Genomic DNA, 26192 nt, shown 5'->3' with positions numbered 1-26192 from the left:
AGAAAAGCTAGCCAGGGACACATGGTTGGTGGTAGACGAGAAGAAGGTGATTGCAGAGATTCTGCTTCCAGCCTGTTCAATCCTGAGTCTAAGACCAAGAATAAAGACAGACTTTTGCTTATCCTGACTCCAACTGATTCTGGGGTGTCCTGGGTGCAAGCGCAGTCGTTACAGAGGTCCCCAACTAGAATAGATTTTCTGTCTATTTCATTTCGTAACTTGTTCAACTTCTTCAAAACTTTAGATGCTATGCCATTTGGTACACAGCAGCAGCCAAGATTGTGGAGAGAAGCCAGGAAGTTGCCTGAGCATTCCCCATTTTCTCTCAGAAACAATGTTAAATCAAACTTTTAAACAGATTCTATAGTGACAGAACCTACAAAAAAAACAGAGTGAGACAATCTTCCAGCTTAAGATAACTTAGAAGGATTTTAGGAAAAGTCTGTTTCACTTGGACAAAAAGGGGAGTGCAGCCCAGGATAGTGTAGTGCAGGCAAGTCAGTGGAAGGCTTGTAGCCATTGCACAGGTCAGCAACCTAGACCCCTTATTCTTAATTCTACAGGACAGTGAAATAGCAGGCTACAATTGCAGAAGGCAAATGGCCAGCTCCACAAACCAGGCAACAATAGCTCCTACTAAGCTGGGCTATGTCCCAAGGCTCAAAATCAGTGACTCCACCTATGTTCTTTAACACAAGTAGCTTGGTCCAATGCTCCCTGAACCCTATGAGCAGAACTCAACTTTATTTTTTTTAAATTATAATAATTTTGTATTGACAGAACCCATGCCAGGATAATTTTTTACAACATTATCCCTTGCACTCACTTTTGTTCCTATTTTTCCCCTCTGTCCCTCCACCCCCTCCCCTAGATGGCAAGCAGTCCTATATATGTTAGATATGTTGCAGTATATCCTAGATATAATATATGTGCAGAACTGAACAGTTTGTTGCACAGGGAGAATTGGATTCAGAAGATAGAAATAACCCAGGAAGAAAAACAAAAATGCAGTTTACATTCATTTCCCACTGTTCTTTCTTTGGATGTAGCTGCTTCTGTCCATCATTGATCAATTGAAACTGAGTTAGATCTTCTCTTTATCAAAGAAATCCTCTTCAATCAGAATACATCTTCAAACAATATCATTGTTGAAGTATATAATGATCTCCTGGTTCTGCTCATTTCACTTAGCATCAAGAACTCAACTTTAAAAGCCACAAAATAAGTTTTAAAAATGATCAACAAACAAAAAATATCCTTGATCACGGAAAGCTGCTATGATGACAGGGAAGAAGAAAATAACTCAGAAGAGGACAAAATGACTGCATATGAAACCTCAAAGAGGGGATTGAATTGGTCTCAAAACCAAAAAGTCTTCTTTGAAGATGGAGCTCAAAAAGAATTTTAAAAGACAAATGGGAGAGGTAGAAGAAAAATTGGCTAAAGAAATGAAAGGTATATAAGAGAATTATTTGGTGCATATGTTTAGTACTGATATTACTTCATTGTCTATGGTATCTTTCAGGAAGACTTTATGTCCTTCCTTTATTGCTTTTAATTAGATCTATTTTTGCTTTTCCTTTGTATGAGATCATGATTGATACTTTTGCTTTTTTTTCCCTTCAACTGAAACAGAAGAGATTCTGGTCTAGCCCTTTACCTTTATTCTCTATGTATATGTCTGTGCTTCTTGTAAACAACATTGCAAAATTCTGGTTTTTAATTTATTCTGCTATCCACTTCCATTTTAGGAGTGGGTCCATTGCATTCACATCTATGTTTAATTACTTCATCATATAATTTCCCTCCTCCTCTTTCTCTTACCCTTGACCTATCTCTACTCAGAAAGGTTTTATTTCTGATCACCACCCCCACCAATCCACCCTTTCTTCTTTCAGTTCCCTCCTTTTCTCTTATATTCCCATTCCTTTTTACTTCCCTATATGGTAAGATAAATTTCTACACATAACTGAGTGTGTGTTATTCTCTCTTTGAGCCAATTCTGATGAGTTAGTTTCAATTTCTTCCTCTACTCTCTCATCTTCTTCTCCCTTAAAATATTCATGCCTCTTTTATGTGAGATATTTTATCACGGTTCTATCCTTCCTCTCTCTCTTCTCCCAATATAACCTTTCTCACTTCCTTTTTTTTTTTTTTTTTTTTTTTTTTGCGGGGTGGGGGAGCATCATCCCATCAAAGTTATCTTATATTTATACTCTCTATGCATACTCTTTCTAATTGACTTTGTAATAAAGTTCTTTAAAATTACAAATATTATCTTGCCATATAGGAATTTATTTAACCTTCTTGAATCTCTTATGATCAATTTTTTGATTCAGCTCTGATCTATTGATTAGGAATACTTGATAATTTTCTGTTTTATTAAATTTCCCTTTCCCCCCTCAATTTTGCTAGGTAGGTAATTCTTGTTTGCAATCCTAGTTTCTTTGCCTTTCAGAACATCATATTCCAAGCCCTCTAGTTCTTTAATGAGGATGCTGTTAAATCCTGTGTAATCCTGACTTCAACTCCACATTATTTTAATTGTTTCTTTCTGACTGCTTAGAGTATTTTCTCTTTGTCCTAGGATTTCTGGCATTTGTTCAATTTGCAATCATATAGTGAGTATAGGTACTCTAGATATTTTCCCATTTTAAATTTAAAATTTTATCAAGTCATTTATATGTTAGTTTGCTTTTTATTATATTTGAAAATTTTTTTTGTTTTAATCAAGAAGAAAAAAACTTTTTATATATGATCATGATTATTTTGAAATCTGATTTGCAAAATTCATTTCTATAGCAGTTAGTGAATTCTTTTAAAACATTTTCCTCTATCTATTTCCTGTTAATACCAAGGTAATATTACCTGATCTGACTGCATTTGATATATGAGGATAGTACTGCATGGATTGACCTTGAGTTTATAGTGAAGAATTGTAAAAGTCAGTGCTGAATAATGCTATGTAAGAAAGTGCCGGATCAAGTTGATTAATGCAAAAAGTGAAATATTTTAATGTTATGAGATCTTACCACTATTTTTCCCAGCTGGGCTTCTCCTACAGAAGGGCTAAATCAATATTTCATTTAGTGAAAACTTCCTGGTGAATATTCTGTCACTTAAGAGGATCTATTAATCATCTCTGAAATGAAACATATTCCCAAGGGAGATTTCAGACTGATCCTAGGGTTTAATTTTTAAAAAGTGATTTCTTAGTATTTCAGTTTTTTTCAGTGTTATCACTGGCTAGACATGAAAGTAAGAAGCCAATTGGGAAATATTACAACTAATTCCTTTGTTGGTATCAAGAGGTTATGTAAAGTTCAGTGAAACATATTGCCTGAAGCTATAGTTGGTACTGTAGTCAACAAATCCATATTTTATAGAACCCTATATTCTAAATCCCTTAGATAAATGAATCTCACGTCAAATCATGAAAGCTACATTTTGCCAAATAATCTAAATAAAATTTGGTCTAATGTTCTTAAAGACACATGATTCATCTTGGTTGTTTCTAGTTTTAAGCTGTTCAACTAAATCTAAATTTTTCAATATTTAGAATGTATTTCTTTCCTATAATTATTAAATATTTCCATATGAATATATGACACTTAGAAAAATTCCAAACCATTTATATTTAGTAAATACAACAAATTTTTGAGTTAGAAGAGACCCAGGTGATTATTTAATTCAAATTCTTCATTCTACAAATGAGGAAATCGATAATTACAAGACTGAAGTAAAGGGCAAAGTCATTCAACTATCTTTTGGCAGATCAAAGAGTAGAACCCAAGGATTTCTGATGAAAGCCAACATCAATGTTTACAAAAACATAAAAGCTATTCTCACTAAAGATCATTTTATATAGTCTTACTAAATAATAACAACTCTATCAAAAACCATGATCTCCCAGAGTTGGACTTCCAGAGAGCCATAGTGGAAAACCAATAAGTATAATAATATATAAATATATTCATACTACCATATATTTTTGAATTAGAGACTTTCTTTGAAAGACCAAAAAATATAAAAATGAAAATTAAGAACAATTTTAATATAACTACTTAATCTGTTCACAAGAGAGTAAACATGGAATTATTGATAAAGAAATGGCTTCTCAAATCCTGTCCATGAAAAGAAGTAGTAATGTGACTATCTCTACATGGCTGTCTCTATTTATTATATCTCAATCTCTACCTCAATTCATTCTCACAGTAAAAATTTGCATAAATAACTATCTTTTTTTTTCAAATATTGCATGATTAGCAATTGAGATTATTACAAATTGAACATTATTTCTGTTAAGCTAATTTCCGAGAATCAAGACAGTGGAGGAAGTGGTAAGCTGGTAACTCTCCCACGTTCACCTCTTGGCAATCACAAAATGGCACCCCAAGACAGTTTCTAGAGCAGTGACCAGCAAGGAGAAAGGATAAAACAATCTATTAGCCAAGGAAACTTAGAGGATCATCAGGAGGGCTTCTTCTCACACAACTGGAGAGGAGCAGGCAAGCAAGAATCTCCCCAGCACCTGGCAGCAAGCCCCATCTCAGGAGATCAGCAGGAGATACTGAACCCCAAGATGATAGAGCTGTAAAATGTCAACCCTCCATGTGCCTTTGCAAAACCAGGGGAGCTCCAGGAAATATCATGTGCTCCTGTGTCACCCCAGGCAATAAAGCACCTTCCAGGGGTCAGACCTCCATGTGCTTCAGGGTAACCTTGGGGAAGCAAGAAACACCCACCTAGACCCAACATATACCAGACACCATTACTAGGAGGCCACATCAGCACCAGGTAAACTGCCAGACCCCTAGGGTACCCAGTAATGGCAGCCATCCCAATCCACCCACTCAGCATAACACTGGACATGATGTGCATTCCCCCATGGGCTAAAGGGCAGCATCAAAGAGCACCAGGTAAACAGCCAGAACTGAAGTCACAGAGGAGAGACAGACAGAGAGAGAGAGACAGACAGACAGACAGACAGACCGAGACACAGAGACAGAGAAAGAGACAGAAAGAGAGACTGAGAGAGAGAGGTGAAGAGAGAGGGGGAAAGAGAGTGAGATAGAGATAGAGAGGAAGAGAGAGACAGAGAAAGACAGAGAGACCAAGAGAGACAGAGAGTCAAACAGACAAAAAGAGGGAGACAGACAGAGATAGAGATAGAGAAAGAGACAGAGACAGACAGAGAGATACAGAGAGAAAGACAGGCAGAGACAGAGAGCTACAGAGAGAGAGACAGAGACAGAGACAGAAAAAGGCAGAGACTCAGAGAGATAGAGCACAAAGAGAGGGAGACAGAGAGACAGAGATAGAGACAGAGATGGAGAGATAGAGAGATGAAGAGAAAGAGAGAGAGACAGAGAGCTGGGCGGGGGGGGGGGGGGAGGTGTGGCAAAAACAAAAACAGAATGGAGCAGAGAAAATTGTTAAGGTAACAGGGAAGACCAAGACAAACTCAGAATAGGCCAGTGTCAAACCCTCCATGGGTAAAACCTCAAAAATAAACAGGAAGTGGTCTCAAGCCCAAAAAGAACTAATGGAAATGTTCAAAAAAGGAAATTTTATATGGGAGGTAGAAGAAAGATTGGGGAAAAAATGAGAGTGATGCAAGAGAATTATGAAAAAAGAATCAGCTTGGAAAACTGCTTAAAATAGAACTAGTCAAAGTGAAAAAGAGATTTTTAAAAATCCATTTAAGAAAACAACTCCTTTAAGGGTACAATTGGCCAAAATGAAAAGAAAGTACAAAAGCTAATGGAGGAAAACAACACTTTAAAAGTTAGAATTGGGTAAGTGAAATCTAATGACACTGTGAGACATCAAAAATCAATCAAATAAATTCAAGATAATGAAAAAGTGGAAGAATGTGTAAAATACCTCATGGGAAAAAATGGACCTGAAAACTAGAGAGGCAATATCAGAATCACTGGACTACCTAAAAGCCATAATCAAAAGGAAGACCTAGCCAGGATCTTCCAAGAAATTATCTGTTATGGGCCAGAACTCTGAAACAAGGATTCTTACAAGGTGTTAAGTCAATGGAATTGATAAAGACAATGGTTATCTAGTTTAGCATGGTGACTAATAGTTCTTTAAGTTCAGTATGATTGATTTAATCTTACAACAAATAATGGTTTCCTAATGATATAATGATTAGTTTATACTCAGTGTAGAGCATATAAGCCAGGATCAGAGCCAGATTCATTCAGAGCCAGAGAAGAAAAGCAGACTGGAGATGGGGAGCTCAAGCCCTCGGACTCAGAGAGATTCATTTCCATCTTCATTAGCCTCGTAGTGGTAGGCTCTCCTCCTTTGCTTCTCCACTGAAACCAAAACTCCTGAAAGGCTCTCAAGAAAGCTAGCTGGGCCCCAGGCAAGGTAACTAGATTGTGAAGGAGATAATAAAGGATGTGGACTTTAACACCTGGCTATTCTTGTAGTAATTATTAAACTGAAACAAAAGCTGCTCCCAAGACCTCCAGAAAACCAAGAACTTTACATTTTGGCATCTAAGGGGACTAAGGACCTACATCTGTGATTCAGAAATTAGGGTGAGTACAAAAATAGACAAGAAAGAAACTTTGTTAAAGGTTAAAGTAGTGCTTCAACTGAAATGGTACAAATGTTTAGAAAACAGCCTTCTTTTCCACTTCAAGGAAAATGTGTCAAAAGCTTAGTTAAACTCATAAAAAAACAAGGTTTCATTATAATTTAATTTGGGAACAGATCATTCTACTTTTAGAAACATTACAATACACATCTTGATTCTCTAAGGAAAAAAAAAATAGATTCAGAAGAGTAGAAATTGGTAGAAGAGCAATTATGTGACTATTACAATGATAATGGCCCTGATTCAATTCCTAAAGAAACATTTTATACATATAACTTAATACAATTTGTCTTTAAGGAACTATATAAGTTACAGAATAAGGAAAAAGAATAAAGTGCAGGAAGGTGGGAGAATATTGACAAACTAGGTGAAAAGCATGAAGAATTAGATAAGAATGGAGTTAAGTGCAATTCTGATGAAATTAAGGAGTGTGGTGCTTCACAGGAGGAGTCATCAGGACATTCCCCAACCCCTGAGAGGTACCCTCTCAATTAACCTTTCATGGGTGGAGGAAGGAGAAAGGGAAGGGACAGTGATACAATCAACACCACCTCTGAAGCAGCCTATGACAAGATTACAAAAGACACTAGTTAAAGCTAAAAAAGGATAGGATATATCTGATTTGATAAATGCATACCCTGTTATTGAAGAATTTGATTCTTAAGGTCAAGCCAGGAGAAGATACATTCCTTTTGATCTGGAAATTATCAAAGATTTTAAAAAGGGTTGTACTCTTTACGGGGGCTATATTATCTTATGTTAAGATGGTACTAGAGAATTTGGTTTATGAAATTGTGATTGGAAATCTATAGCAAAGACATGTTTAGAATCTGGACAAAACTTGTTGTGGTTTTTGGAGTATAGTGAACTATGTAGGATACAAGTCCAATGAAATAGACAACCTGGAGTTAATATACTTATCACCTTTGATCAACTAGCAGGTAAAGGTCAGTATGCAGATGCTTTAGAACAGATTACCCTTTGATAGCATATAAGCAAATTGCTGATGCTGCTATCATAGCATGAGGCTCCCTCCCAGGAAAAAATAGAGGAGAAGCCTTCACGAAAATAGAGCAAGGTCCAAATAAATCCTTTGCTAATTTTGTGGGATGTCTGCAAACAGCTGTCATACAAACGATTGGAGAAAATGTAGCTACAAGAATTTTAAGACAAATGGCTAAGGAAAATACTAATGAGGTTTGTAGAAGAATTATATGGGGACTACACAAAGATGCTCCTTTAGAGGAGATCATAAGATGCTGTGCCACAGTGGACACAAATGCCTTTTTATACCCAGGCTATATAATGCAAAACATGGGAAGACAGGGTCCCTCTTGGCAAGGGTTTTCCAGAGAGACTCGTCAATGCTTTCAGTGTGGTAAAGTAGGGCATCTGAAAGTTCAATATAGGCATAGAAATAGAGTGAGAAGACAGGATAAGAGAACAAGACCCAAAATCCCATGTACAAAATGCAACAAAGGCTTCCACTGGGCTTCAGAATGTAGATACACCCAGGGAAATGAGAGGTGGGGCCCAAGGGCCCCAGGTGGGGTATGATGGCTGCAGAGATTATGCCCAGAGACTCTTTAGAAATTCAATATTAAGACATGATCAATCAGCCAAAAAGCAATCTGATGGAAGAAAGTGATGACATGATCTATAAGCCAAAAAGCAATCAGATGGGAAAAAAGGATTGCAATTAAGGAAAATAGAGTTGTATGCAGCAGGGACTACTGAGATATCCCCTGGAGAGGTGAAATCTGTTCCTGTCCAGACTATGGATTCTTTGCCTCCAGGCACAGTAGGCTTGACCATTTCCCCTCCTGAGAATGTTTACAAAACAGTGTTCATCCACACACTGATATGGGAAACTGGGAAATGTGTAGCTAATATTCCAATCACTAATACAGGTAGACAATGTGTGACTTATGAACCAAGAGAAGTAGTAGCATCAGGTTTACTGTTACATACCTCTAATAGGCAATCTGATGATAGTTGCCCAGATTCTGACTCCAAGCAGCAGAATCCAGTAATATTCTGGACTGCAGCAGTTACAGCTGACTGACTTATGCTCACTACCTATGTAAATGCCATACCATTTGAAGGGTTGATAGACACAGGTGCAGATCGTACAGTCATTAGAGGTGCCAGTTGGCCAGTCATTGGCCAAAGATTAAGGCAGACATCTATATGTTTGGTGTAGGAGGATCAATAGCAGCTGAAATTAATGCTGCTCCTATGAGATGGACATTTGAAAGTGAAACAGGAGTTTCTACTCCTTTTGTAGTTGAAAAAATTCCCATCAATTTGTAGGGAAGAGACATTTTACAGCAGTTAGGATTACAATTGAGTACTTCGGCTTTTTAGGTAGGGCTGCTGTTGAAGGCCTGCCTGCACTCTCACCTGTTTCTATTCAGTGGAAAACTGATAAGCCAGTGTAGGTAGAACAGTGGCCCTTAACAAAAGATAAAATTCAGGCCTTAGTAGATATAATGCAAGAGCAACTTGACCAAGGACACTTACAGCCTTCTTTAAGTCCTTGGAATTCCCCTGTATTTGTTGTAAGAAAGAAATCTGGAAAATGAAGGATGTTGACTGATTTAAGAAAAGTAAATGAACAGATGGAAACTATGGGAACTCTTGAGCCTGGACTTCCAATTTCTACTCAATTGCCTAGAGAATGGTCTCTTTGTATTATAGACATTAAAGATTGTTTCTATTCTGTCTCTCTAGATAAGGAGAATAGAAAAGATTTGCCTTTTCAGTTCCCAATGTTAACTTAGCTGAGCCTTATAAAGGATATAAATGGACAGTATTACTACAGGAAATGAAAAATAGCCCTACTATGTGTCAAATGTATGTGGCTGCTGCTCTAATTCCAGTAAGAAAAGCACTTCCAAAAGTTATGTTGTTACATTACATGGATGATATCTTGGGCTGTGCACCTGAGGAGCAAATGTTAGAAGCCTGTTTACAAAACACCATAGAAATGCCAAAGAACTATAAATTGCGTATAGCTATAGAAAAAATTCAAAGGTACACTCCTTTTCAATATTTAGGATATGAAGTATATCCTAAGGTACTTACAGTACAAAAACTTTCTTTAAGAACAGAGAAGTTAAACACCTTAAATGACTTTCAGAAATTGATAGGATATAGCCAATGGATGCTTCCTGTGTTAGACTTAACAACCTATCAGTTATAACCATTATATAACATTTTAAGGGGAGACACTGCTTTAAACTCACCATGGCAGCTTACTTACCAAACTCAAGAAGCTTTGAGAAAAGTTGAACTGGCTTTATCCAATGTGGTTGAAAGAGTTACTCAAAAACCTTTAGATGTATCAGTTTTTGCTACAAAAGAAGCACGCACAGCAGTCCTTCACCAAGGAGACAGTGTGACAGAGTCGGTGAACCTCCCAGCACAACCAGACCAAAGCCTCACTCCTTACCCAGTGCTTGTGGCTAGAATTTTATTAAAGGCCAAGTGGTACAATTATCTGGGATAAGACCTGCCAAGATATACACCTTTTATAGCAATGCACAAATTAATGTATGCTATGAAACAATCCCAGAGTGGCAAATTTTATTGGTCAAATTTTACACACGGGTCTCCATTAAAGATAACCATCTATTACATAATTGGCAATGGATTTTTGAAGAAAAAATTTCTAAGATTCCTCTTAAAGGATCAACTCTCTTTACAAATGCATCCAAACATAACATTTGTGCTGTATACTCTCATGACTTAACTATAAAGAGAGTAGTCAGAACTCTTTTTCAATCTACTGAGCAGAATAAATTGTATACAATTTGCTAGCTCTTATTATCCAGGAGATGTAAATATAATATTTGATTCAGTCTATTCAGTAGGTGTGGTACAAAGAATTGCCACAGCCCAAATAAAATTTGTAGCTTCTAATATGTATCAGCTCTTTAAGGAACTTCAAGAGCAAGTGAGAAAGCATCCAAGTAAGATTTATTCTTGCATGTCCACTCTCATAGTGGACTTCCAGGTCCTATTTTTTTATGGAAATTCAAAGGCAGATCGCCTTCTAAGCATGTTAGCCAATACTCCTTTATTTCAGGCAGCCCAAGAATCTTATTCTAAATATCATCAGGCTGCTCAAGCTTTATGTCTGCAATTTAGAAAAACAAAAGAGGAAGCTAGGAGCATAGTAAAAGCCTGTATAGCTTGCCTTCCTTTCCATGCTCCTATGCTTCTTCCAGGGAAAAACCCTTGTATTTTGAGACCCAATGAAATTTGGCAAATGGATGTGATCAATTATAAATCTTTTGGTCATCTGTTTTTTATCCATGTTGTAGTAGACACCATTTCAGGATTTACTTTTGCAATACCAGCAGCAAAAGAGACAATCTGAATTCCTTATACAAGCTTTTGCAATCATGAGTGTGCCACAAACAATAAAAACAGATAATGGATCTGCAACACATGTTGCACACTTTTGTGCATAGTATAAGATTTTACCTACCTCTGGCATGTGCCCTTTAATCTTCAAGGATAGGTAATAGTAGAGAGGAAAAACAGAGACATTAAGCAAAAGCAAAAGAAAGGGAGAGCCACAGGTAACCCTAGAGAACTTTATATAGTATTAATTTTTTGATTTTTTTCATAAAGATGCATTGGCTGCATTGGACAGGTTTTATAACCCACCAGAAGGGCGGTGTCCAGTGTGAGCAGCTCCACTATCTTTAAATAATTGCCAGGTAATGTGGAGAGATGCAGAAAGTGGTGAATAGAAGGGACCACATAGGTTACTGCTTGGGGGGGAAGGAGGTAAAAGAGGGTTTGATTGTATCTCTACAAATGGAGAAGGAATCAAATGGGTGCCAATGAGCTGTATTCACCTTGTCCATCGGAGAGAGATGGAGAAGATCCTTGAAATGAAGGAAAAGATCCAAGAAATATCAGGTGGTTCCATTGCTGATTATGCGCAGCACTGAAAGAGCATGGCAGTTATGACAATTGACTCATGAACATAAAAATTGTTGATGAGACTGTTGCAGGACTTTAAATCCAGCAGCAATCTGGATTCCCTGACACATGATAAGACTGTTGCAGGACTTTAAAACTTGCAGGAATCATTGGATTCCTTGACACATGAAGTAATGGACAATAGATTGGTTTTGGATTATTTCTTGGTTGCTGAAGGAGGTATATGTGTGATTGTTATTTATATACCCTCCTTCTAGGACTTATGGACATGTATAATTCCTCATATTGATTTGTGTTGTTTGTTATATCACTACTAGCCTGTGTTATTACTACCGTGTTTCCCCGATAATAAGACCTATCCCAAAAATAAGCCCTCCCCTTACTGTGTAAGATTCCTCTAAAATAAGCACTCCCCCCAAAATAAGTCCTATTGAGATTGCTACTGAAGGTGATCCCCTGCGCTACACGCTACATTACGGTACCCTCTGTATGCACCATCCTCTCCCCCCCCCCACCAGGTGAAACGCACGCCACGCTCCGAGCTGCATCCAATCAGAGCTGCAGCAGTGAGCGCGTCATCCTGTTCTTCCCCAGTGATTTGCTTGCTGGCGCCATTGAGAGCAGTGCCGCGGAGGAGAGCTGAGGCAGGACAACATAAAAACCCTGTATATAAGCGGGAGTGAGGGGGCATGATGGAGGATAAAAGGGGCATGATGGAGGATAAAAGAAGAACTCAGCCAGCACTCACCGTGCTAAAGAAATGAAGAACTTCCTTGCAGAGAGAAGAATAGATCAAGTAATGATTCCTGCAGGAATGACTGCCTATCTCCAGACCCTTGATATTGCAATAAACAAGCCATTTAAGGACCATTTGCGCATGGAAGTCAATGACTACATTGAAAACAGAATGGAAAGAAATCAGCGTGGAAACTTTGTGAAGCCCTGTCTGCAAGAAGTCATGACTTGGGTGAAGAAGTCATGGGATAAAATTACTGACAGCTGTGTCGCCAAGGCACTACGAGCAGGTTACCTGGACAACATAAGCTATATTTCTGGACATGACAGATTGGGTCCACTTCTTCTGAAGGAAATAGAGGCGCAAAACATCCAGGATGGAATTCAGGGTATGGATACTTATGATGATGTTGTTGAAGAAGATGACATGATTGTTATTGAATGAAGGTACTTTTTTTTGTTCACATTTACCTGTTTATTAAAATTGCTGTCAATGTGCATTAAAATAAGCCCTCCCCTGAAAATAAGCCCTCTGGTGTTTTTCTGTCCAAAAAAATAATAAGACAGTGTCTTATTATCGGGGAAACACGGTATGTGCTTGTGTAATACTTCCCATGCTAATGGATTTATGCATACCTGTTTCAAGTAAGACCTTTCAGCCCAGAGGAAACCTGCTAACAATATCTGGTTTGACTCCCCATTTCTCAGTGATGTTCTCACCTCCCTTCCTGAGAAGTCAGGGAGGGCATGATCACCTGACCACCTGTATTCTAAAACAAAAGAAAGCAGGAGATGTTGAGGGCCAGAACTCTAAAAAGGTATACTTGAATCAAGGGCAGCAGGATGCTTATAGTTAAGTACCTACTCAGTGTGAGAATGAAGAGGGGACCCTGAAACTCTGAAAATCCTTAAAGGAGAAAATCTTCAACTCTGCCTCAATAAGGGACCCTGTCCCAAAGGATAAAGTTTCATCTTTGTTATCTGTGTGGGGTCAGCTCAGTCCTGTAACTCTTTGAATTCTATTCAAATTCTAGGTCAAGCTGAAACTTGGGACTCCATCTGTGAGCCCCCTTCAGCTTGTAGCCAAAGCTCTCATTATAAAAAGAGCCAAACTAAAACTGTCTCTTTGCAGAGGTTCCAAACATGCCAGCTCCATGCTTGGCACGCCAAGGAGCCTCTGTCCACTGGAATACTTTTTCCAGTGCCATCCTTGTTTTACCCTCACCTATTTCCCTAACCAGGCTTTATGCCTCTGTGTTAGGATTTCTAACAGTGATTCCAATCCCCATAATAAACCCTTTTATCAATCTAGGTTTTTGGATCTGTAAACTCTTTTATGGAGAACCTCTGTGCTGCCAGAAGGGAGTCCCCAAAACTCCCTACCCTTGTGCCGAATTCTAAGGGATTGCAGGGGAGCCAAACCTTCCAATGAACCCTGAATCTGCCACTAGACCTTTTCATTTAACTCCCTGTCCACCAGAAACCCTAATTTCATTTTGGTTCCTAAATCTAAAACTCATCAAGATAATGGTTCTCTATACATATATTTAATGGTAATGTAATAGTTGCATATGCTCAGTTGTTATAGTGATGTAATCGTACTGAAGAATTTAAGAAATAGGAGAACTGGGAATGAGTCTCTCAGCCACAAATACAGAGGACTGTTTCAGACACAGACACAGAGAATCTCTTAGACACAGACACAAAGACGACTCTGGACTTCATCTTTGACCATCCATTCTGGTGCATCTCCTGCCTCCTTCACTCCTTCATTAAGACCAAGGACTCAGACTGATCCCGAGGTCCTCCAGAGAGCTAGTCTGGACATTACAAGGTGGTAGACAGAAGGAAAAGAATGAGGAAAGGGGGAAAAAAGAAAGATGACAAACAGGAGGAAGAATTAGGATGGAGAGAAATACACAGGTAGTAATCATAACTGTGAATATCAATGAGATGAACTCTCCCATAAAAGGGAAGTGGATAGTAGACTGAATCATAAAACAGAACCCTACAATATGTTATTTACAAGAAACAAACCTGAAGCAGAGACATACACACACACACAGAATCAAAGTTAAAGGGCTAGAGCAGAATCTATAATACTTCAGCTAAAGTTAAAAAAAAAAAAAAAAAAAAGCAGGGCAATAATCCTGATCTCAGACAAGGTAAAAGCCAAATTATATCTAATTAAAAGAGACAAGGAAGGAAACTAATCTTGCTAAAAGTTACCATAGACAATGAAGCAATATCAATACTAAACCTAAATACAAGTGGTATAACATCCAAATTCTTAAAGGAAAAGTTAAGTGGAATACAGAAAGAAATAGACGACAAAACTATACTGGTGGGGGACCTCAACTGGCCCTTCTCAGAACTCAATAATCCAATCAAAACATAAGCAAAAACATAAGGAAGTAAATAGAATGTAGAAAAATTAGATATGGCATACCTTTGGAGAAAACTGAATGGGAACAGAAAGGCATATATCTTTTCTCAACAGCACATAGCACCTTCACAAAAATAGACCAGGTAATAGGACATAAAACTCTCAAAATCAAATGTAAAAAGGCAGGAATAAATAATATATTCCTTTAGATCATAATACAATAAAAATTAAAATTGATAGATTAAAAATTATTTGGAAACTAAATATTCTAATCCTAAAGAATAAGTGAGTAAAAGAACAAATCATAGAAACAATTTCCTTAAAGAAAATGACAACATACCAAAATTTATGGAATGATTCCAAAGCAGTACTTAGGTGTTATGGGCCAGAACTCTGAAACAAGGATTCTGACAAGGTGTTAAGTCCAGTGGAATTGATAAAGACAATGGTTATCTAGTTTAGTATAGTGCTTAATAATTCTCTAGTTCAGTACCTGTACTTAATACTTAATACAGTTCTACAAGATTCACAGCTATGGTAATGTAATTATAAGAGAGTATATAAGTTGGGAGCCTCAGCCAGAGTCAGAGCCAGAAAAGACAAAGGACTGGAGGCAGAGCTCAAACTCTGGGAGCCAAGGAGAGAGATGGTGGCTGGCCAGGCCTCCTGCATTTTCTCCATTGAAACCAAGTCTCCCCTGAAGGCCAAGAGAAAACCAGCTGAGCACTAGGCTGAAGGAAACAATAAAGACTTTTGGACTTTAACACCTTTCTATTCTTGTGGTGATTATTGAATTGAAAAGAAGGCTGATCCAAAGACCTCCAGGAAAACCAAACAAGAACATTACATTATGGGAAGATTTATTTCTCTAAATTTATACATTTAAAAAAATAGGAAAAAAAAAAAAAAAACAGATCAGTGAATTAGGTATGCAGCTAAAAAAACCTGAAAAAGAACAAATTAAAAATCTCTAAGAACCAAATTTGAAATCCTGAAAATCAAAGGCAAGAATAATAAGACTGAAAGAAAAATATAAAAACAAAAAACTATTAAGCTAAAATAGGAGCTAGTTTTATGAAAATAAAAACAATAAAATAGATAAAATCATTGGTTAATTTGATTTTTAAAGACATATGAAAATAAAGCATCCAGTATCAAAAATGAAAAGAATGAAATTAAATGAAGAAATTAAAGCAATCATTAGTAAATATTTTGCCCAATTATATGCCAATAAATCTAAAAATTTGAGCAAAATCATTGACTATTTATAAAAATATAAATCACTAGATTAACAGATCAGGAAATGGAATGCCTAAATAACCTCATCTTAGAAAAAGAAATTGAAATGATCTACTAACAAAATCTTAATAGGAAAAAATCCACATGGCCACATTTAATTCCAATATTATATAAAGTATGTGAAAAAAATGAGCAAAGAAGGAGCCTTATCAAACTTCTGTTATGATACAAATGTGGTAATGATATCTAAACCAGGAGCTAAAAGAGAGAAAGAAAATTGCAAACCAATTTCCCTAATGAATATTGTTGCAAAAATTTTGAACAAAATCCTAGTAAGGCAATATGTCACAAGGATTATACACTACGATTGGGTGGGATTTATATTAGGAAGGCAGGCTGGTTCAATATTAGGAAAACCATCAACATAATTTACCACATCAATAAGAAAATCAACAGAAATCATATTATCTTGATAAGTACTGAAAAGGACTTTTGGACAAAAATATAGTACTCATTTCTAATAAAACTATTAGCATAAGAATAAAGGGAATGTTCCTTAAAATAATAACCAGTATATCTCTAAAATCATCAGCAAGCATTATCTGTAATGGTGATAAGCTAGAAGCTTTCCCAATAAGATCGAGGCGAATCAAGAGCACCCACCATCACCATTAGTTTTCTTCTATCCTGACCAAGAACTTGCAGGTATGTTTATACCAAAGAATGGTTTCAGGAAATCAGGATAGGGAGAAGAGGAAGAAATATTTAGTTTACAAGTAAATGTTTTGCTCCAAGGAAGCAAATGTCAAAGACAAAAAGTAAACAGTCCCTTCTATAGGTTCAGATCTTATAATCATATTCACTAAGTGGTGACTTTTCCCATTTCACTTAATCCTATTTTCTTTGATGACTTCTCTGGACTTTAGTGTTCTGCTTTGTCTTTCCAAACCAAAAAGAAAAATATATCCTTCTACTTCTCTCCACATTGTTCATTTTATAGACTCCAGACCACATGAGTTCTCAACTTTGCAGAGTCTGAAGACCAGTTTTAAAGTTTTAAAAACAAAACAGACCTTAAATCATAGTAGTTGTATTATTAGTAATAACTCAAACCATAAAAATCTATTGAGTTCTCACTTTGTGCAACACATTAGAGATACAAAGTCAAAATAAATAGTCCCTACCTGTAGTAAGCCAAACTCTGAAAAGCTATACTTGAATCAAGGCCAATAGGGTATTTATAGTTAAGCACCTACTTAGTGTGAGATAATAGTTCTCTAAACATATAGTTAATGTGATATGGTGATGTAATGGTTGCGTATGCTCAATGTGCTGTAGTGATATAATTGTACTGAGGTATTTAAAGGAGTCTCAGACACAGAAGATTCTCTCAACCACAGACACAAGAGAAGATGCCAGACTCCAGATTCCAGACTCTGGACTCCATCTTTGACCAGCCTGATGGTAGCTCTCCTGCTTCCTTCACTCCTGCACTAAGACCAAGGACTCGGGCTGATCCTGAGGTCCTCCAGAAAGCTAACCCTGGACATTACATCTACCCTTAAGGAACTTGCAATCTACTACACGAATTCACTATTGCACAATAATATAAAGTAAGTTCAGCAAAGGGAGAGGCTCTAATAAACAGGAAGATATCAGGAAAGGTCTTGCTTGGAGAATAGCATCTAAACTTTGACAAAATTTTGGAATTTTAAGAGGTAGAAGTGAGAAAAAAAATACATTTTGCAAGGAAGATATAGTGACTCATGTAATGTCCAGTGAATAAGAAGCAGGCCAGTTTTACTCAACAGAAACTACGTGAAATAAATATCAATTAGTTGAAAAAAGACATGGATAGATATGAGTTCTTTTCAGTAAATTTATGCCTACTTAAATTTCAGGGGAAATTCAGATAATTTCCAACCATATGACCATGTCTCTTATTTCTCCTTTCTTGATAATGGCCCTCTTTTCATTGTCCAAACTACTTCTCAAAGCCTGTGTGTGTGGCTTTCAAGAAATATATGGAAAAAAATAAGAGGAAGGACTTTCTCGTGAACTGGAAAAGCTTCAAAGATGTCATCACTGGCCAGCTAAAGGATCACTTTAATAAGCCTTTGGAGAGAATGAATCAACTTAAGGCTGGCCATTAGGTAATTAACAAAATTTGGCCAAAGTAAAGATGATAATCTGCTTTGGTGGAAGATATAACAAAGTTGATGAAAACATAAATATTTGAAATATGGAGATAAGCTGATATCTTATGATTATCTTAAACTGAAGGTCACCAATTACCTATTTGACTCAACTAGGTTTCCCTGTAGGGAGGGGAAAGGGATAATTATTTATAAACTCCTAGTCTGTGTCAGGCATTACACTAAGCACTTATTACAAATATTATTCTCATTTTTCATACTCACAATAGGTAAAAAGATGCTAAATGTTTCTAGAAAGTCTCTGAGTCAGTATTTGAAGCTCTCTATTCATTATATCATCAACTAATTTCAGACTGAGATGTCCCAAAGCCATCTCATTCTTATCACATCTTAAAAACAAAACTCATTATCTTCCTTCCCTAGCTCTCCCCTCTTCCTAGATTCTCTGTTACTATTAAGAGACTGTACCATTCTCTCTGCAACCTTAACTTATAACCTCAGTGTTATCCATGACATTTGCATACTGCACATATCCAGTCTGGTGCCAAGTCTTGTCCTTTACCTTTATACATCTTTCAAATACATTCCCTGCTTCCACTTAATCTAAAGTCATGGATTCATGACTTCAGGAGTCTTTGAACTTAGATGAAATAAAATTATTTTTTATTTTCACTTATCCCTAAGTGAAATCTTTTTTCTTTTGATTATCTGAAGAAATTCCAAGAAGAGTTCTATAGATTTCCCTACACGGAAAAAGGGGGTCCACGGCACAACAAATGTTAAGAACCCCTGTGCTAAAACGAGAGACCATTTTGGAAGTCCTTAAGCAGAGGCTGAATGACAGTTTGGGGGTGGAGAATGGGAGGGTTTTAAAAGAAGTTCTTCTTCATCAGGTACAGGGAAGACTAGGCAGACACTGAAGTTTTATTCCAGCAACTAGATTCTGTGCATTTTAGAGAAATTTAATCAACATAAAATAGTTGCCACAATGAGAAGTACAAAAGAACATAGAAACCAACTAAGCCACTAAAAACATGAACTTTATTCCCCAGCAAAGAGGTATGGGAATCAATTATAAAATAAAAGTGCAAAATAATTTTTAAAAATTATTAAAAAGGACAAAAAGGGTCATAAATAGCTTTTTGGTTTTTTATTTTCTTTTGTTCTGTTTTTACCTTCACAGAACTGCAAATGGTAATTGTGGGGAAACTGTGAGAAAAATAAACTGTCAGAGAATTGGATATGTGTCCCAAGATTATTGTATTTTTCACCTTCAAACATCACCCTAGAATAATTGTGAGATAATACAATAATTAAGGACAACACAGGTGTGAGATGGAGCTGTTACAGAATCCTTTAATTTAGCAGGAAAAGAGAAAAGAAGGAAGTGGGGAGGTGGGGAAAAAACTTCGAGCAACTACTTAGCCATTTGGCTCAGCCAACAATTCTTGGATGATCCAAGAAATGATGACATACACTTGAAAATCAGAATGGAAGGCATATTAAGGTGCTAACCTGCTTTTAACTTGTTGTTTGATCTTATACAAGTCACTTAGTGCCATACTGCTTAATTTTCTTATCTGTAGGAAGAGATTTCATAGAACTCTTCTAATTAGCATTCTAGGAAACTTAAAAATGCACAAGTCAAGCATATTAAGTGAAAAGCTCCTCATATCTAAAATACGATTAACACAAATTTTATCCTGTCATTTGATTCAGAGCATAACCACTACTTCAAATAGAGTAATTCAGATACTTAGAAGAGGAAAGTAGTGGAGAGAGCTTCCCTCCCAAAGTTAAGAGAATCTGGTCTCAAATTCTGCTTTTTAAATATACTAGCTGTAAAACTCCGAGTAAACTGCTTAACTTGGTGCCTCAAACAACTCTTTAAGACTATAAATTGTACGGGTGATATTAATCTGTACAGTTAGAGAAAACTTCACTATAGGAATGAAATCAAAGGTTAAGAAAACAAAAAAAAGCTGTGTAGACATACTATATGAATAAAATTGCAAAATATTAAGTATAGCAATAAAAATAGACCTAAATAATTGGAGAAATATTAATTCTTTATATGGGCTTAGCAAATGATATAAAAATGAAAGCATAACTTAATTAATGTATGTGTTATATAGTACAATCCTAACAAAACTACTAAAGCAGGGATCCTCAAACTATGGCCTGCAGACCAGATGCAGCAGCTGAAGACGTTTATCCCCCTCACTCAGGGCTATGAAGTTTCTTTATTTAAAGGCCCACAAAACAAAGTTTTTGTTTTTACTATAGTCCAGCCCTCCAACAGCCTGAGGGACAGTGAATTGGCCCCCTATTTTAAAAAGTTTAAGGACCCCTGTTAAAGAATTACTTTAAAGAACAAGAAAAAAAATAATGACAAAAATTCACAAGTTGTAACAAAAAGGGAAATAATGAAAGAAATGTGCTCAAACTACACTACAGAACATTAATCATCAAAACCTATTTGGTACTGGTTAAAAAATTGAGATTCTATCAATGTCAACAGATTTGCTATACAACACACTAAAGCAAATTAACCAACAGCCTAGTGTTTGATAAACCCCCAAACCCCACCACTGGGGTAAGAGCTTATTCTGTGTAACAAAAGCTGCTAGAAAAACTAAGCACCATTCTTCCAGAAATTAGGTTTATGCCATCATCTAACACAATATACTAAGATAAGCTTCAAATGGATATATGATGTAGATATAAAAGGTTATACAAACAGATAAGGAATAAGGAAGAAATTACACTGGAGATCAATATATAGGAAATGGTTCATGACTAAGAAAGGGAGAAAGAGAAAGATCAGAAAAGATAAAATGAGTGGCTTTCATTATACATAATTAAAAGCTTTTTTCATAAAAAAAAAATCCAATGTAGCTAAGATTAGATAGAAAACAGTTAACTGGGGGGAAAAAGTCTTTGTGGTAAGTTTCTCAGATAATAGTCTTACTTCCAAAATATGTAAGGAATGGATTCAAATTCATGTGAATAACACCCATTTGCCAACTGATAAATAAATGGTGAAGGGGGAAAAAAAAAAAAAAACTAAGCCTTCTATGATTATATTAAAAAAAAAAAAAAAAAAAAAAAAAAAAAAACCCTTAAATCACTAGGTGGAGAAAATGCAAGTTAAAGCAACTCTGAAGTTCCACTTCATACCCTTCAGATTGGCAAAGTTGTCAAAAAATGACAAATGTCAAAGGGACAAAAAGAAAACTGTTACACTAATAATGTTGATAAAGCAATGAAATAGCATCTAGTTCAGAAAGCAATTTGGAAATCTGCTGCAAAAGTTAGCCACACTGTGTGTATTTTTTGGTTCAGTTCTATGCCTAGTTCTGAAAAAGATCAAAAAAAAGAAGAAAAGGTCCTAAATAGACAAAACAAAATATTTATAGCAGGTCTTTTTGTAGTAGCAAATTGGAAAATAAAGGGGTTTCCATCAATTATGAAGAAAAGAATGCTACCTATATCTCTTGACATAAAGTGATCAAGGAATATATGGAAACAAGTCACATTTTTTGACACAGCTAATATGGACATTTGTTTTGTATGACTATGCTTATTTGTTACAAAGATTTTATCTTTCTTCACCACCCACAGGAGGAAAACAAAGAAAAAAAAAGCTTGACAATTAAAAAATAAAATTTAATTTTAAAAATATGGAATGAACATTGTAAAGGAATGTGTTTCTTACCTCCAATTTCTTTCTTGGAGAAGGGGATTTCCAATAAGTGACAAGTCACATAGATTAAAACATGCATCAAACCACTTGGCTACACCTGTAAGATCTACATAAAATTATGTAAGTTAGTATACTAAAAAAATGATCATAACAAAGCCAAGAATTATCTTATTTTTCCTCAGATTTTAAGGAATATTAATGTAAATGTAAGCTATTCTTCTTTAAAACAATTCAATACTTTAACAAAAAAATTATTAGTGAAATAACTATAAAGCCATGTAATAACATAAATGGAATACTGTATAGCTAAATTTTACAAATTGCTTTCCTTAGTGTAATAATAAATAGTGGAAATATTACTGTTGTTGTTGTTGTTTTTTTCCTTCTCAAAGAGGACCATTATAATCATCAGGGAGGTGATTAGGTAACATGCAAGTGAACTGGACTAAAGTGAGGGAGGGGTGTGCATGGTCACCTGCCTCACTTTCTCCTCCAGACTATTTGGGTCCGGTAGCAGGATATAGATCAGGACTGCAAGCAGTGAGAGACCTTGTTCTTAACAAGTGTCAATTTGACTGACACAACACTCATTCAAAAATAAAGGCAAGTTAAGAGAGAAGTGAGACAAAGAATGTCTTTTTTACCCCCAAAAAATTAATCAACCTGGAAGGGGAAGAGCTTCAGGGTTTCTGGCCCAAATATCAAAGATTGCTATTTACATTCACTCTTACGCAATCAGGACCAAAACAAAAACCTAGTGGCCTAGGTCTGGGACGTTTTAGTTGGCCATTCATGAGAGCCACAATGATTTAGGCTTGAAGGAGGGAGAGAGGAAGGGAAAAAGGAAAAAAAGGAGGTAGAAAGGAAGAAAAGAAGGAAGGAATGAATGAAGGAAGGAAGAAGGGGGGAGGAAAGGAGGCAGGGAGGACTGTGTTGCCTGGTCCTCAGTGGGGCAGCTCCTACTATCAACTCTATGATGTTATGTCTTCTTTGAGAATGAAGGGCAAGTATTATTACCTATATTTTGTATATGAGAATATTGAAATTCAAACAGTTTAAACCCCTCCATAGCCAGTAAGTGTCAAAGCCAGGGTTCAAAAACCCCGTTCTGACTCTTGAGTTGACTTGAGTTCAACATACATTCCACTAAAGAACATTCTTATGATTTATGACATAAGTACCTAGAATTTCATTTAGAGGCTAAAAAGAGAAAATGTTGGGGGCAGCTTAGGTGGCACACTGGATAGAATATTGGTCCTGAAGTCAAGAGAACCTGAGTTCACATATTACTCAGACACTAGTTATGTTATGCTGGGCAAGTTGCTTAATCCTTTCTGACTTGACAACAACAACAACCATAATAATAATAATAAGGCTAGTGTTAATTTAGGAACCCTTTAAGCAGTTTTTAAAAAGTTGGTTTAGGGGCAGCTAGATGGCACAGTGGATAGAGCACCAGCCCTGAAGTTGAAGGACACCCCTCTGGCCTGTGAGAAATATAATCTTGAAAACTCTGTAGTAAGAAGTTTGTTACTTCTTGTAACATGTAGATGGTTAGGCCCCTAGATGTGCTGCCCTAAAAACCTAAGACCCTGACAACTTGATAAAGAAATACTGTGTTATTGCCTGTCTGGGAATGGCACCCTTAGTGTAATAACTTTAGCCTCCTGTCTAGGATGAAATTCCTTTAATATGACAAATGTATTAGGGAACTTTTATGTCTCTTTTTATAAATATGTGTCTCTGAAATCGCTTGATACTGACTCTCCTGTTCTAGTGGGGTTCAGTTACTAGCTAGCATTAATGCTCTTAAATTTTCATTATTTTGGCTGTCCTGTATTTTCTCTCATCTGGGCACTTCAAAGTCAGGAAGACCTGAGTTCAAATCTGGACTCAGACACTTAACACTTCCTAGCTGTGTGATTCTGGGCAGGTCACTTAACCCCAACTGCCTCAGGGGAAAAAAAAAAAAAAAAAGTTAGTTTAAAGAAAATCTATGTTGAATAAAGAGTTAGCAATAACAATTTAAAATTAGTATTGTCTTTGGAATTATTTGAAAGATTTTTACCTTAATAAAAGCATTTAAAAATTAATTTCATTCGTAATTAAATTAAGATTTAACTTGGGAAATGTGTCTATTCTCATGTGATCTGATTAAAATGCTTTTTATAAGGCCTAATATAGGTATGCTTTTTCAGAGTTACATGTTTTTATTCAACTACATGCTTCATTTTGAAGATGATTTATAATCACAATTAGACCACACTGTACTATGTACAAAGCAGAGCTTTAGTACAACTTAGATCTACTTACAGAACAAATAGAGATAACAAATTTGATGACTTCATTTTTCATTGAAGTAGAAACCAAAATTCTTATCAAATGAAAGTGTCATCCTTGACAATACATGATGAAGAAAAAAGTTGCACAAAGTTCTGATGATTGTAAATTTTTTCTTATTCTTTTAGAGAGACATGGAAATAATGTGTAGAACCATGCAAAATTGAGAAAATGTTCATTTCATTGTTGTTATTTCAGTAAGACAAAAAAGAAATAGAACCAAAGTCACAAAATTATAGAAATTCCACTCTAAGGGAACTAAGAGGTCTTCTAGACCAGCTCATATATAAACAACAATCTGTTCAACAATTAAAATGAATGAGAATTCCTCCAATGTATGATCACTATGTTAGACATTGGGGATACAAATAACAACTAAAACAGTGCTTACTATGTTCTAGACTCTGTGCTAAGCACTTTAAAAAAAAAATAATAGCTTTTTAATTTCAAAATACATGCAAAGATAGTTGTCAACATTCAATCTTGCAAAACCTTGTGTTCCAAAATTTTCTCCCTACTTTCTTCCCATCCCCTCCTCTAGACAGCAAGCAATTCAATATAGGTTAAACATGTGCAATTCTTCTAAACATTTCCATATTTATCATGCAGCACAAGAAAAATCAGATCAAAAGGGAAAAATAATAAAAGGTTTTATATCTTTATATCTATATTTATCTCTATCCATCTATCTATCTAAAGGAAAAAAATAAAAAAGCAAGCAAACAAAAACAAAAAAGGCGAAAATACTATGCTGTTATACACATTCAGTCCCTGTAGTTCTCTCTGGATGCAGTTGGCTCTCTCCATCCCAATCTATTGAATTTGCCTGAATCACCCCATTGTTGAAAAGAACTAAGTCCATCACAGTTGATCATCATATAATCTTCTTGTTGCTGCTGTATATAATATTTTCTTGGTTCTGTTCACTTCATTTTGTGCTAAATGCTTTCAAATGATCTTATTTGATCCCTACAATAACCATGTGAGGTAGTTACTATTATTATCCTCATTTTATAGGAGAGGAAATGGCAAATAGTCCAGTGACTTGCCCAAGAATACAAAGCTACTAAGCTGTCTGAGGCCAAATTTGAAGTTAGGACTTCCTGACTACAAACCCAGCACTCTATCCACTGAACCCCTAAACTGCCCCAAAGGCAATATTGTCCCTACTACTTTGATTGTTCCTACCTTCCTTCCATATTATGGGATGTAATATTTATGTAGGCAAATAAGCACAAGTAAATATTGATGACAAAGCACTAACATCTAAAAAATCAGGAAAGGCTTCCTAAAGAAGCTAAACTCCTGAGCTAAGTTTCAAAGAAAATTAAGGAATCTATGATTCCAAAGAAGTCTCTTCTGGTGTCTAAATGAGGACTTCCAGTGATAGGTCTATAACACCTCTAAGAGCATCCCATTCTATTTTTATATAATTCTAATAATTAGGGACCAAAAATTACACCATCATGAATGAAAGTAGACTCTATAGATTCCCCCTATTTTTACTGTTTCTGTATTCTGGAACCAAACAAAACAAATCAAACATTGCTTCCCCATGACAATCCTTCAAATTCTTGAGGACAACCATTATGAATCCTCTTTAAGTTTTCACTTGTTCTAAGTAAGCAGATCTCTTGTCTTCAAGCAATCTTCATGATTGAAGTCCCAATCAATAATCTTCATATGGGATCCAATTCTTATTATCCTGTTGTACTCTTCTGGACATGCTTCAATTCATACTGTCATTATGATATTCAGATAATATCCTTCCTAAAACATGGCACTTACTTCAGTTATGAATTCAACAATGATCTGGTCTGAGTATAGCAGAATACAGTGGAACTTTCCCTCAGCTCCACTCTTCAGGATAATACAACTTTCTTAATGCAACTTAAGACTGCATTAGCTTTTATGTCTTTCCTATCATTCTACTGACTCAAACTGATACCCCAGGTGTTACTCACACAGGTTGCTGTCTAATCATTCCTTCCCCATATTATGCTATTGAACCCAACTACAAGTCTTAAAAACATTTTAGGTTTTCTATTTTCT

The 26192-nt window shown here is 36.1% G+C and overlaps 1 protein-coding gene across 9 annotated transcripts in view; it reads right to left on the bottom strand.

Moving 5' to 3' along the window:
- Positions 1-26192, bottom strand: part of LRRIQ1 (leucine rich repeats and IQ motif containing 1) — a 323563-nt gene that overhangs the window by 211205 nt on the left and 86166 nt on the right. For all 9 annotated transcript variants that reach the window (XR_007947886.1, XM_051963292.1, XM_051963295.1 and 6 more), the window contains one exon: positions 21813-21906. Coding sequence is in view for 8 of the 9 variants with exons in the window: in XM_051963292.1 (XP_051819252.1) it covers positions 21813-21906 (94 nt within the window). In the remaining variant the exon portion in view is untranslated. The remainder of the gene's footprint in view (positions 1-21812; positions 21907-26192) is intronic.

This window comes from Antechinus flavipes, chromosome 5 (assembly GCF_016432865.1).
Source record: "Antechinus flavipes isolate AdamAnt ecotype Samford, QLD, Australia chromosome 5, AdamAnt_v2, whole genome shotgun sequence".
Classification (NCBI taxonomy): Eukaryota; Metazoa; Chordata; class Mammalia; order Dasyuromorphia; family Dasyuridae; genus Antechinus; species Antechinus flavipes.
Note: the sequence above shows the minus strand (reverse complement) of the source record. Positions and strands in the feature narration are given on the sequence as shown.